Here is a 13,579-nt window from a genome sequence, read left to right as displayed (position 1 = left end):
CTAATCAAGGCATATCTTAGCTGTTCAACTGTGCTTTTCTTTTTTTCTTGTCATCCTTCTCAACACAAGCAGCTTCGTAATCACTTGGTGCCACCATTTGTCATAAATTGGATGTGGAGGGACACCAGCTTTTCATCTGAACATTTTGGCTCTCTGCTGTACTTCTTGAACTACTAACTTGGGAGCCTCAGTTATCATGAGCTTAAGGGGCTTCCTGCAGCAATGCTGTGGCAGATTTTTTCAAAGTCAGCCCTGTTCTTTGGAAGATGAATGGGCTGCCCAAGATCTCTTGAAGCAAGGTCTTGTATTGCCACCTCTGTGATGGCAGAATTGTCACAGTAGCCGATGCTCAGCGCTCTCTGTCTGTTAGTGAGGCTGTTGGAATGTTCTGGGCTGCAGTGAAGTTTTTGGCTGCAGCTGAGAGAATACATGGAAGCAGATAGAAAATGTTAGTTTGTAGATTCCCTCAGTACTCACACAGCTCCTTCTGGAACAGTAACTGCTGCATCCACAGAGGTTATGACTTCTAGATTGAAGGGCTGGGGGATTAAGTGACTGCATGAACTGAGATTTTTTTGTTGTTGTGTATCGGGGTATCTCCCGATAACTCCGAGGGTCCAGCCAGCGGAGAAATGGCTTAATAAAATAGCGAGACGGCTTCCCAGGATATGCTTTGTAAAATAAAGTTTTAATAACAGGAAAAATAATAAACGTTACAAAATGAAAAGAGATAAGCCGAGCACAGTGTACCAAGCACAGCTACACAGGCTAAGGCACTCCCAAAAAGCCTCGTGTACCCTTATGCAGGCCCTTTAGTACTCGATGGTCTAGGTGGGCTTTTTTGGCTCTTGGCCCAATGAGATGGACACTAGGCTTTGAGGTGCACTTCTACAGTCCTATCACTGTGTCTGTGTTGGGACTGAGCCAATTACAGCGAGCAGGCTATAGAAAATTCTAGCTTCACTTCCTTATATGGAAACACCTGCTCGGGTACAGAAATGCACGACTACATCTCACCCTGTAAAATCATATTAAAAAAAGAAAAAAAAAGAGAAATAGTTACTTTGAAAAAATTCTCACTTTTGTTCATAATTGTGATTGTGTCAATAACTTATTGTTATTTAACAATTTGGTTTATAGTTAAGCTGTAGTTTTATGGATTACAAAATTTTAAATTTGGTACTTTCTTTTTATTAGCCAATCTTTTAAAATTAATTTTTAGTCTCAAATTACATATGAATTTTATTTTACTTTTTGTTTTGGGGAGATTTTTTCAAGTGAACTATATTTTCTTTTTCTTTTGCATAAAGATTTGACAATAACTTTTAACATACAACAACGAACAATTTTGACATGACAATAATAACTTCAGAAATTTTAACAGTGCAACTTTTATAAAACTTAAGTCTCTGCTTCAAACGTATTTCAGTGTCTATAGTGCTGGGCTGTGTCAAAATGCAGAAGTCCTCTTGAAGCTACCATCCGGGGTCATCTAGTGTCTTTGGTGTGTTCTTCTCTCCTTTCTTCTTTTGTAGTTGTGACTCAACTTCTTTTGCAGGAACTTTCTTAGAGTCTGTACCTGTGGAGACAAACAAAACCTCTCTCCCTGCCATAAAGGACAGGCTCTAAAATTTGTCTTGTTTTCAGAATTTTTATGAATATGAGAGATTAAAAAACATATATATAACTTTGTTCAACCTTTCTATAATAGAAAGCACTACGCCCTTTCCCATTTTTATCTTTTAAAGAGCATTTTTAGCTGTTTGTGTGTTTTTTAACAATAGATTGGCTTTTGAATGAATTAGTTATAATATGTGGTAGATTTGATATGTTGAAAAACTTCTGTAATTTTAAGAACTGTACATTTAGGAATGAGAAATGTTTACAAGAGATGTTTTAATTGTCTTTTTTGGTCTTTTTCTCCTTTATGTGTTGAGGTAGAACATACTTTAAAAAGTGTGTGGTTAGACAAGTGAATTTGTTTGAATTGTTTAAATGGTTGATATTGCATGATACTTGTTTTTAATTTTGAGGGTTAATTTTTGCTGCTATTGATGGCGTAGTTAGTGTTTGGTAGTTTGGGCATGGTTGGACAATTGTCTTAATTTGATTTTGAGATATATGCGACACTTTTTACAAGAGCTGATGTATTTTGATGTATGGTTAAAAGTTTGCTGTTACCTTGCTATTTGGTATAAAACTTAGGAGTTTAGTGTTTGCTTTAACATGTGACACAATACAGTTGCTGTTGAGAAAAAAGGAAAAAGATTAGTATTTTAATGTGAATTTTACAATTGATTAGAACTTTTTCTTGAGAGGTCTCTGTTCTCTCTACCAAACTTGCAACATAAAAATTTGTAAACATAAAATATGAACTTTGAAAAACATGTAGACAGTTGTTCTTTTTTGGTTTTGAGATATAGTTTTTAGACTTTCTTAAAATCTTATTTTTATTTTTTGGTGTTAGGATTTCACTACAGGGTTATGAGATTTTAGATTTTCTTGACTTATTTATAAAACGAATTGTTTTTAGAGGAGTATGAATTTTGAAAGGTTTTCAATTTAATTATAGAGATGAATTTAATAATTTTTTTTGTAATATTTATACGGGCTATTTTTAAAAACTTTTGAATTTTGAATTAACTATTTCAATTAAAGATATGAGCAAGCAAAATATTTTTGCAGAATCTTTTCCTGTAAAGGAAAAATTATTTAGGAATTCGCTTTTATAATTAGTTTGGAATATAAATTTTTGGGTAAGTTATTACAATCTTCTTGCTTAATTGACAAAACAGAAAAGAAAAACCTTTTTTTTTGGAATTACTTGGTAGTCTTTTTCAGATCTTAATGAAAAAATTAACTTACAAAGTTCTGGGTTTCTTGTTAAAACTGCAAAATAAAAGAATAGGTCAGGGTTTTAAGGTATTTTGAGCCTGCTGCTTTGATGGATTCTTGTGGTGGTTTTCATGACAGTCTTCTTTTGGACGAAGTCTACTTTGTATCTTGGCTGCTGGAATTGAACTGTTAGCTGTCTCTGTTCTGTTTTCTTGGAGGGTTTTAGACGATGATAAACTTTCACTGCTTCAGTCTTGCTCTGTCCTTGTTTTTGTTTTGTTTTGGTCTCCTGTCGCCAGAGCCGGGCTGGCTCTGGGGTGCTGGTTTCTTTCCTTATGTTGTGCCAGGGGTCTATGCTGGCTGATGAATCCTCTGAATCATCAGAGAAACTGCAGGACGTGTGGGAAACCTTCTGATTTTTCATCGGAGTTTGTTTACATTTCTCCGGCATGGGCGCCGCCATCTTGGGGAGGGCAAGTTCCGGGATGTCACATCCGGTTCCCACGCTCGTCACAGCCAGGGCGTGTCTGTCCAGGCTGTGGGTGCCAACCCGGGGCGGTGCCCGAGGCTTGGGACCGCCCATGGAGGGGGAGCCTCCCGTGCTGGAGTGGGAGGAGCTGAGTGACACATTGGATGGGGCGTGCCGCAGCGTCGGGCTGTACTGAGCCCGCCCACGTGGAGCTAAAGTTTCTGCCTCAGAGATGGGGAGAATTCCACGTTTTTCTTTGTTCTGTGAGCCCGCGCTTTCAGGGCTTTGTTCAAAACTCGCGCGCTCAAAATTAACGGACCGGGATCGCCCGTATCTCGTACTGGGTGACTGAGGGGGTGGGGAGGGCGGTTGGAATGGAAGCTTAGCCTGCTTGGCCACGGCTGGCACAGGTCCCACTCCGGGGGTCTGAGGACGGCTCGGGGGAGGGCTTTGAGCCCTTCCCTGCCTGCTTCTCGGGAGTAAATCAAACCGTTTTTTTCTGGGACTTGGGGCATCAGAACTTGGATTTTTATCTTCATGTCTAAGGTGAGCAGGAGCCTTTTTGCATTTTACTTTCTGGGCTCCTTTTTTATGGTTGCTTTTAGAGGCTTTTCCCAAGGTTTCTCTTTCTGCAGTTTCAAGTGTTTTTTCACTGCTGAGCCTTTCGCCTTCTTCTGTTACAAAGTCTAACACAGTTTTAAAGATGGGTCTTAATTTTAACACAGATTTTTTCGTTGAATTATACAACTTCAATCCTATTTTGTCCCAAAATTCCACTGTTACTGTTTCAGCTGTATTAGTGTCCGGATACTTCTTATAGACCCATTTCACAAGTTTTTAAAGTTCTTTCCTCTCAAACTTATAGTCTTGAATAGTCAGTTTATAATTAAAATAACAAAAGGTGTCTCGCTGTTCTACGGATTGCCGGGTCCCCATTGTCACTCACCAGAATGGCTCTTGTGATCTCCCGGCAGCTCTTGGTTGTCTCCGACTCTCTCAGGTCACTCGGTGATTAGCTGTTCTCCAGCTCTGCTAGACTGCAGCTTCTCTCTTCTAAAGAGTAATCCACCTTGTACCAGAATCGGTGTCCGGCAAAGACCCCCTCTCACCGGTATAGGGGTTCAGTCAAAAGGCTCCCTCTCAGCCTTTTTGACCTAAAAATGTGGTTTTATTTTCACGACCAAAAAAACCACCACGAGCTCGCTTTTAAAAAAACGAAACCAAGAGCAAAATGGCTTAGCTGAACGTGAGGGCTTGTCAGCAAACTTCGATTCAGTTACTCTAATGTAGAGTCCCTGTTCGAAGGTGCCATTTATCGGGGTATCTCCCGATAACTCCGAGGGTCCAGCCAGCGGAGAAATGGCTTAATAAAATAGCGAGACGGCTTCCCAGGATATGCTTTGTAAAATAAAGTTTTAATAACAGGAAAAATAATAAACGTTACAAAATGAAAAGAGATAAGCCGAGCACAGTGTACCAAGCACAGCTACACAGGCTAAGGCACTCCCAAAAAGCCTCGTGTACCCTTATGCAGGCCCTTTAGTACTCGATGGTCTAGGTGGGCTTTTTTGGCTCTTGGCCCAATGAGATGGACACTAGGCTTTGAGGTGCACTTCTACAGTCCTATCACTGTGTCTGTGTTGGGACTGAGCCAATTACAGCGAGCAGGCTATAGAAAATTCTAGCTTCACTTCCTTATATGGAAACACCTGCTCGGGTACAGAAATGCATGACTACAGTTGTGTTGTTGACTAATTAATTATTTGATATGAATTTAAGATCTTTGATAAGCAATTTTTTTCTTTTTCCAGTCCAAATTTTCTTCTCTTTCTGAGGTACTAGTTGGTCTTCAGAACAACCCTCCAGATGCTTGGGGTTTTTTATGGATCTGTAATAAATCTAACTCATCATGGCATCAGCTAAGAAGGTCACCTTGCTATGGGGCTCTGACTTCTTTAATGTTACTCTGGCAGGGTTCAGTTATCTTTTCCTGTTTTCCTGAACTGAGATGTTCTGAGAACTTGAGAATTTTTGTTGTCACCACTGGAGAAGTTGCTCTACTCCAAGGTGTTGCTTCTTGCAGCTCTGTCCATACAGTCATGGATGATGTGCAATACTTTAGGTCTTAGCAGGTAATGTAGCATTTGGTAGAGCAATTTCAGTGTCAGTTTGCACAAAGAGCTTGCAGACCTTTTGCCATGTAATTTAGGATGGGAAGAAATAATTCCTTCAATTCACCCATAATGTGATTTTAGATTAAAAAGAGGAATGGGAAGGAAAGGCGTTAATGATTAGGTTGCACAAGTTAATTGGCTCTTCTTAGGTACAAAGATTTCATATCTTCTTGTTCCATGTCTGCTTGCTCAATGGAGGGTGCTTCAAAGGAAAATAAATTCTTCAATCTCAAATGAGAGTGCAGCATATGCCTGCAGTGTGAGTTCACATACCAATGGCATCTCTTGAAGGTTCTGGCTATGGGTAGGCAGCCTTTCTTTGATTTAATATTTAATATTGTGTATCTGTGCATAATCAGACAGGAGCCCTTTTATCTCAGGCAGGGTATGCAGAGTATTTGTTTATTCAAGTCCTGCAGTATTCTGTATGCAGAAAGTGTAAGTGGCTGGGGTAGTTACTTATTCCTGGATCTGACAAATGTCTTGTCATGGTGATTGAGACTAGTTGGTGGTGGCTGAGGATTCTGCTTGAAGATAGGTAATCCCTCACTTTGTTTTCAATAATATTTGAAGTCAGAGTGGTTTTTTTCCAGTGCAAGATCCAGTCTCAATACCAGCAAAATGCAGTTTTGGTAATTTATTTTGTGTAAGTATTTGAAATAATTTATCAACTTGTTGTATTTCTTAGGATTTATAAATCTGTTATGTGATCTTTATAAATGTTGCAAACTTTGGCAATTATTGTAAATGTTGCAATATTTTTGAGTAGTAGTTCAGACTCAGAGGTTTTAGTTTTTCTAAGAGCTGGATGACTTAGACAGCAAATTTTCAAAGCCCAGTTGCAATATTGAATATAATCCAATTCAGTTGCCAGTTTAAATCTCCTTTTGGCAGCTATTCAGCTCTTATGACATGAACTGCTAAGCTTTATGTTATGGCAGGTTTTAATAATGCAAAGCTCCATAAGCCATTCTTTCCGTTCTCAAATGAACCAAACTCACATTGCTCTGCAAGACGTGGTGCAGCAGCACTGGAGAGTGTTGCATATTGCTGACTTTGAAAACATCCATCAGCAGCAACTGCTGTCCACACCAAATGTTGTGGTTGCAATGTGCAAACAGAAACTTTTATCTTTGACAGTTAATTCCATTTGCCAGTGTGAGCAAACACGGTGGACAGGGAGGCCATCTCCAGTTCACTTTTCCTGTAGAGATGTAAGCTGTCATCATCAGATTTATTTGCCTTTACTGACGCTGTAAAATGTAGCAAAAGTCCTTCCCTCTGTGTTTGAAGTGATACATGTGACAAACACTGATTGTAGTGGTTGTTGTTGGTTTTCTGAGGATGAGCTTCTGTATTTGACTTAGTGAGTGGAAGGTCTGTGAAAGCCCTTTGTCAGGAAAAGGGCAGTTTTCCTGTGCTCACTGGGTGAAGAAACACATCTTGGAAGAGTCCTAATTCTAATTTCAAAATGAGTGGAAAAATTTACCGAGCCTGTTTAGTGAGCAGAAATATGAAGTCAAATAATTCAGTCATTCATTTCAGACTACAGAGACAGTCTTTTAACTTCATGAGACAGGAAAAGTATATGTCACTGTTCTACTTATTTTCTTTAATCTTCACTCTTGTGTGGAGACTGGGGAATCAGTCAGAAATTTTCATTTGAAAACTACACTGTGCATACAGTGGACCGTCCAGTTCTCTCATAAAAATAGTTTTTCTATTTGTTGGAAATAACTTTCAGTACTAAGGTACTGTTTAAAATGTTTAGCTCGTAGACCTTCATGAAAATCAACTGGCTCTGAGATGAGAAGTTCCCTTTTTGGGTTAGATTCTTGCATAAAGCCAGTAGTTCTGGAGCTCTCCCTGGATTTGGCTGATGGAGTGGAGTAGGGAAGGTGGGACTGTGTGTGCAGGTATGCAAATATAAATGCAGTAACCTGACCTAGTGCCTGCAATTCACAATAATACAAATCTCATTTGAAGATGAATGACAGGGTTTTAAAATGCCTCTACAAAACCCTGGGATGCTGAGCTGATTGGATGATTGGTTGGTGTGTGTCTTTAGGCTGTCTTGGTGCAGCTATGAGTGATTTAGTTAGATACAGAAATAGTTTATAGTAATATACTTAACCCACAGAATGAATCTGAGCTTGGAAAACTGTTAACTCCCCAAGCAACCTGTATGTAAAATCATTATTTTCAGGGCAGTGAGACCAGAAGTGCCCCATCACCGTGTCTTGCTGTTGTTTCCCAACCAGGACAGTATTCTGGAGCCTCTCTTTCTATTTTTTCCCCATTTTTTTTTCTTTATCAAGGTTCCATCAAACAAGATGCACCTGGCATTTTCCACTAGTAGCAGCTGCCAGTATTTAATGGGGCACCTTCTCCTGCCATACCACAGGTGTACATACAAACCAGGAGGAGAATTTACCAGGAAACAGAGCAACAGAGCTGCTGCCAAAATGGGCTCTTACTGCTTAGAAAATAAATTCAGAATGTGTGGTCAGATGGTTCTGATGAGGGAAGTGTGTACCCAGCTAGAAGTGTCCAAATTTTAAAGAATATGTGGGTTTGGTGATAACTCTTTTTTTTCAGGGAGCAAAGTTGTAGAAAGCAATTTCCTTAAGGATATGGTGCTTGGTCTTTCATTATATTTCATCTCTATAGTGTAATGAATGGAAAAAGTTTGTTTTATAAATTATTCTGTCTAAAGCACATCCTGAGTGTGTAATAAGAGTGCTAAACACATGAAGTACTCCCTAGATTTGCTTAAGAACTGAATGTGCTGCCATCTGGTACTTGTACTCTGTCCTCTTGGCAGCATTTGATTGATTTCAGTTTTCTCATGCAGCACGGTCTGTCTCTTGGCTTAAATTTTATATGTTCATTTGACATTGTATTTATGCTCTTAATGAAAGAAAAATCCTCCAAGTTGTTGTGACAAACTAATACTTTTATGTGAATACAAGGAGGAGACTAGCTCTTTAAAAGAAAACAGTTTTGTGTTCCTTGGTCTCAAAGCTGCTTTAGAATCCTTGTCTATGAGACATGAAATAATGTAAGTCGAAAAAGATTAAACCATATATTGTTCCTGTATTAGTTTTATTCCATGTATTCCAGAGCAGAAAGACCTATTAGTTTTGTAAGTAGTGGGGAGCTTTGCAGTGTGCATCAAAAAGCACTGGGAGAGAGCACTGAGTTGGGGGGGATCAGTAATTCCATGATGTTGGTTTGGTTAGGAGGGAGAGAGGGAAACACAGTGTGTTGGGGTGGCAAGAACACGGAGCAAGAATCAGCATCTGGAGGTTGGTTAGCTCCTGTGGGCTTTATGGAGGGGTAGGAAGCAGAAGATCAAATGTTTCTTTCAGCATTTACCTTTTTGCCTGTGGAACTGTGGGCAATAGGTTCCTCCTTTGAGCAGCAGCAACGATTTGATTGTCCCAGGGGTTGGTAGCTCACCTCCTGCTGGACCCTCACCCTGCTTTTCTCTGGAAAGCAAAGCAAACCAGAATATTCTTGGGACTGTAAAATGCCTGGATATGAAGCTGAAATATGGATAAAAACATCATTCTTAATCTACCATTCTTTGACAAACGCTTTCCTCAAAGAGAGGCTTCTGTGGATTTGAGTGGAGGATTAATTCAGGAAAATTATTTATTTTCCTTTTTTTTTTGTAGTCCCAGGCACAATTTCTTCCAGGTGTGGGTTCATTCAACTTGTAAAGCTGACAGACTAATTGAGTTCAATTAAAACCTTTCCTGTCATTCTTTTTTGTTTGCTTTTTTATTTTTAAGTTTCTAGAATCTAAACCTAATTGACTACACAATCTGGACTTAATGAAATATATGATGTTGGGATATAAAAATGTAACTAACTTTACAAATAAGTTCTGTGGTTCATTTAAAAATATTCAATGTTCTTTGATGTTTCTTTTTATTTACTGGAGTTTGTTCTTATGGTTAAGAACAAGGGAGATATAATTGTAAGAATCCACTTGGGAGTTTTCTGAAGTTGTCTTGACATGGCAATGTTATCCTTTCAAATTAGTTATTAAGTAACATCTGAAACATTATCATCTTAGATTTGTCTCATTTTTGTTCTACATAAGGCAGCCATTGGTGAAAGTAATAAAAAGTAGTCAGTGTAAACCAGGTCTGTATTTACTCTATCATAGAAAGTATGGAAATAAACAGGATGCAAGTAAAAGCTTTAAGAAATGCTTTGTTATATGTGGTTTTGGTGTTTCTGTAAGTGGAAATCTTCAGATGCTGGTGTGTAGTGGTTTGGGGTCTTGTGTATGGGAAATGTGTTCCTCTTGACATAGGAAATGAGGTTTTCTATAGGGAATGTGCTTTGGGCAGCTATTTAAGCACAGCTGTTTATTAATGTATTAATAGATAGTGACTGCCTGCTTATCCCCTCTTGTACATTTTCCTTCCCTTGCTCAAAAACATATATTAGGATTCTTCCTCTGAGGAAACAAATTTGCTTCCATGCTCATCAAACAGTGCTTCTTTTATACCGTCGTCCTTTTCATTTAGAAATTGTCACAGACCTGGAAAAATATCTTGGATCTGTCAGTCATAGAATAAAAAATACCTTTCTTCCACTTGATTTTCTTCCTTTTAATTTGTTTTTTAAATTTATGAAATGACATCTACAGAAAAATTGTGAGTTACATTTTGGGGGAAACTAGCAGATTTGAAGAGAGTATTTTCTTCTAGGAGTGGTAAACTGTAATTCTAACTGAAATTGTTCTGAAAGTAGGAACATGTTCATATATCAAGCAGGAAAGCCAGAGATCAAAGTTTTAGCCATAAAATTAAAACATTGAAATGTTTTTAATTAAATCTTATTCTGTGATTTAACTGAAAACAAGACCACCTAAGTGCAGGCACTAGCATACCCTTATCAAGAAAGGAATTAAAAGAAGCTGCCCGAGACACAAAGTGTTTCTTCAGTGTAATGAACTGAGATTAGCGTCTCACTTTCTGCTCAATTGATACAGATTTTTCTTCCTGAACTTTTATATCGGTACTTTTTGTGACCCCCCTGTTGCCTTATTACAAGTTTCACATTTTGCAACAACTAAATGTTTTAAATGGGGTAATGTATGTACAAACAAATAAGTGATGGGCTGCCCTTACAGGAAGCTGTGGTTTCTAAATGCCAGTAATGTTATTTTGTGAGCTTTATACCATAGTAGGAATCATTTCTAGTTCCTAATTTAATACAACATGAGCAGTTTTCACAGTGTAAAAACGTGTGCAAAGAGGGATAAGAAGTCATTACTCTTAACAGTAAGTCAGAGTATCTTTCCATAAGCAGATGCTTTTGCCCATCAGTAATAAAACATACCCCAGTACATAAAGGATCATTAACAGATTTTTAGGGCCACTGAGTTACAATCCAGTTATAAATTGGAGTTTTGTGTACACAGACAAACATGCCCACTTCCTTGCTAAAATATTCCAGTGCCTTCTCAAAGGCTTTTAAAACTTTCTGTGGAGAAGATGCCTATTGGCAGAAACACAATTGTTCTTTGGGTTGATTTATTTGGTAGTTGGCAACAGGAAGTCTTTGGAGTTTCTTAGGTGAATAAGTTGGTATTTTATGGGGAGAAATTTCTTCCTTGCATCCTGATCATTGCAGTTGCCTTATGCTCTGAAGTGTTAGTTTGTCAAATATTTAATTCTGCCTGGTTTCTCAAAGATGTATTTCTGTATGCAGTAGTAAAGACTTCTGAATCTTCCTATAAATAGACCTATAAACCATGAAATGCCAGAATTATTTTCTTTTGTCTTCACTCTGGATATTTCTTTGTACTTTCAGTGCATTAATTCATCCAGTTTACCTTTTCTATGCATGTGTCATGGTCTTTCTCTTCATGTGTTAAACATGAATGCAAACAAAATAGAAAAAAAGAATCTCAGTTGCTTTTCAAGTTGCTTTGTGGTTTGTCCTCAGATTTCAGTGAGGGAACAGCTTAATTACTCAGTGCTTACAAGCTTACTTTGTCCTGCATCATTTTGCCTTTTCTCAGTCCATAACATTCTTTTGACTTTTCCACAGACTCACATTTCAAGACTTCCTCCTGGAGCTGTGGCAGGACAGTCCGTGGCAATTGAAGGAGGAGTTTGCAGACTGGAGAGTCCAGAAAGCAGCTGATTCTTCACTTCATTGCAAAGAATGTGAATGACTTTTTGTACAATAAGGGGTTTTTTTTTTTGTGTTTTAACAGATGTTGGAAATTCTGCTTTTGTTTTATACTCCGTATTGCAACCATGTGCACCATAACTTGAGACAAGTGCTGCTGTAGTTTAAGTTCTCACTCTGTGAATGAGGGTTGTGTGCATGTTCATTTTGTCCCACGAATAAAATAGGAACTCCCCCCAGTTGTGCAAAGATCATGTATGATTAATGATTGAATTTTCTTTTTTTTGTGTTGAAAAATAACCAAAAGTTGAGAAAAAATAATTTAAAGATACGGTCACAATTGTCATTCATATTCTAAATTTAAAAGTAACAGCCCTTTGAAGTGGCATTATAATTATGCAAAAAATGATTATGGTTTCTAAGTTTCTCAGTGGTTTAAGGAAATCCAGAGGTGATTTAAACATGAGTTGTTTTTTTCCTCTCCAATAAGGAGGATTTTTTTTTGTTCAAAGAGTGGTTTCAGTGAAACAAACTAGAGCAAAATTAAGGCTCAAATTGTTTTTAAATAGTGTTATAGGTCATATCTGTGTTCCCAAACCAAGATGTTAATAGCTCCAAGCTGTATGTATTGCAAAAAGCTATATGAAGAGAACGTATCGTTACGCAGTCTTTATGTATAATGGAATATTACAGTGTAAATAAGAAAACAAAGTTTATGGAAAGATTCAATATTATTCTTCACTTCTGCTTTAAATCTATTTTTAAGAGAGGTACAGAAATGAACATATTACTGGATGCAAAGTGCAATGTGTATTAAGTGGCTGGTGGGAGGTGTGATATGGAGCTTTCATGTTGGTAAAGCTCGAACTTCCTCGAGGCCAGCCACAGCATGGGTATTTATATAACTGTGTGTAATATGTATGTACTGTGCATAAATTTACTGTAACTCTTTTGATACCTTCAGCAAACCTGCAGTGTAAAACAATGTCATCCTTGTCTGCCTGGTGAAGAAGCACGGGCAGCTGAACTGTCGTTTGTCACCAGTTTGGATATGTGAACCAGGCTGCCCACGTCCTAAAAGTGCAACCTTCCACTCAGTCCTTTTTCCTTCACAGCACTGGCAGCAATAGAAGACTTTTGTAATTGATTCATTGTCCTGATAAGTATGCCAAAGAGAAACTAAAATAGTTCATCTTTTTCCCTGGTGGATATTTGATAATACTGTTTTCAGAAATAGTGGATCAATAGATATTCAGACTGTATTCGCTTAATCAGGCATTGTACTTGCCTGTTTTGTAATGTTGTGCCTGCCTATAACAGACATACTTGACTGATGAAATTGTTATATTGATTGTAGTACCAATCTTTCATGGAAAAAATAAATTTTTTTTAATAGCCTGAGTTCATTTTCACTATTATACTACAGCACACATTGAGGTATTGTGATCTGTGTGTGATTTTTTAGATTGTGGCTTCAATGTAGCCCTATAATTGAAGATATTTCAATACAGTTCTGTAAATAATATAAACCAGCAGCTCTCCAGATTGCACAACAAGGTGGAATGTACCTGCCTTGAAATAGTTTGTGCTCAAATCCAATGCTTGAGGTTGGATTCTCGGTGGTACACCCGTGGTCTGAGGAAATGAAGGACTGTCCTGCAGCACTCCAGCAATGATGCAGCAGCAGCTGTGCTGTCACAGCCCTTAGAACTGCTCTGACATGGTTGATGAGTAAATGATTGTGTGGACCCTTCACTGTGTAGTGAGTGAAGAATTGAACATCATGTATATGGCTTTGTACATACCAAATTTGAAAATAGCCTTCTTATTAGAAAAGCTAAAGGAACAGTGTTAGCCTGCTGTTATTCTAAAAGTGCTTTTCTGTACTGGCATCATAGAAATTTTGGCGTAAATTCACTCTTGTGCCATAAGCATAAAAGCT

The 13,579-nt window shown here is 38.1% G+C and overlaps 1 protein-coding gene across 3 annotated transcripts in view; it reads left to right on the top strand.

Annotated features, from left to right (window-relative positions):
* TASP1 (taspase 1) overlaps window positions 1–13,038 on the top strand; it is an 82,070-nt gene extending 69,032 nt beyond the window's left edge. For all 3 annotated transcript variants that reach the window (XM_063391542.1, XM_063391541.1, XM_063391539.1), the window contains one exon: window positions 11,554–13,038. In XM_063391542.1, coding sequence (XP_063247612.1) covers window positions 11,554–11,649 — 96 coding nt within the window. In that variant the 3' untranslated portion in view covers window positions 11,650–13,038. The remainder of the gene's footprint in view (window positions 1–11,553) is intronic.
* Window positions 13,039–13,579: the final 541 nt, after the last annotated feature.

This window comes from Prinia subflava, chromosome 2 (assembly GCF_021018805.1).
Source record: "Prinia subflava isolate CZ2003 ecotype Zambia chromosome 2, Cam_Psub_1.2, whole genome shotgun sequence".
NCBI classification, from domain to species: domain Eukaryota; kingdom Metazoa; phylum Chordata; class Aves; order Passeriformes; family Cisticolidae; genus Prinia; species Prinia subflava.
Note: the sequence above shows the minus strand (reverse complement) of the source record. Positions and strands in the feature narration are given on the sequence as shown.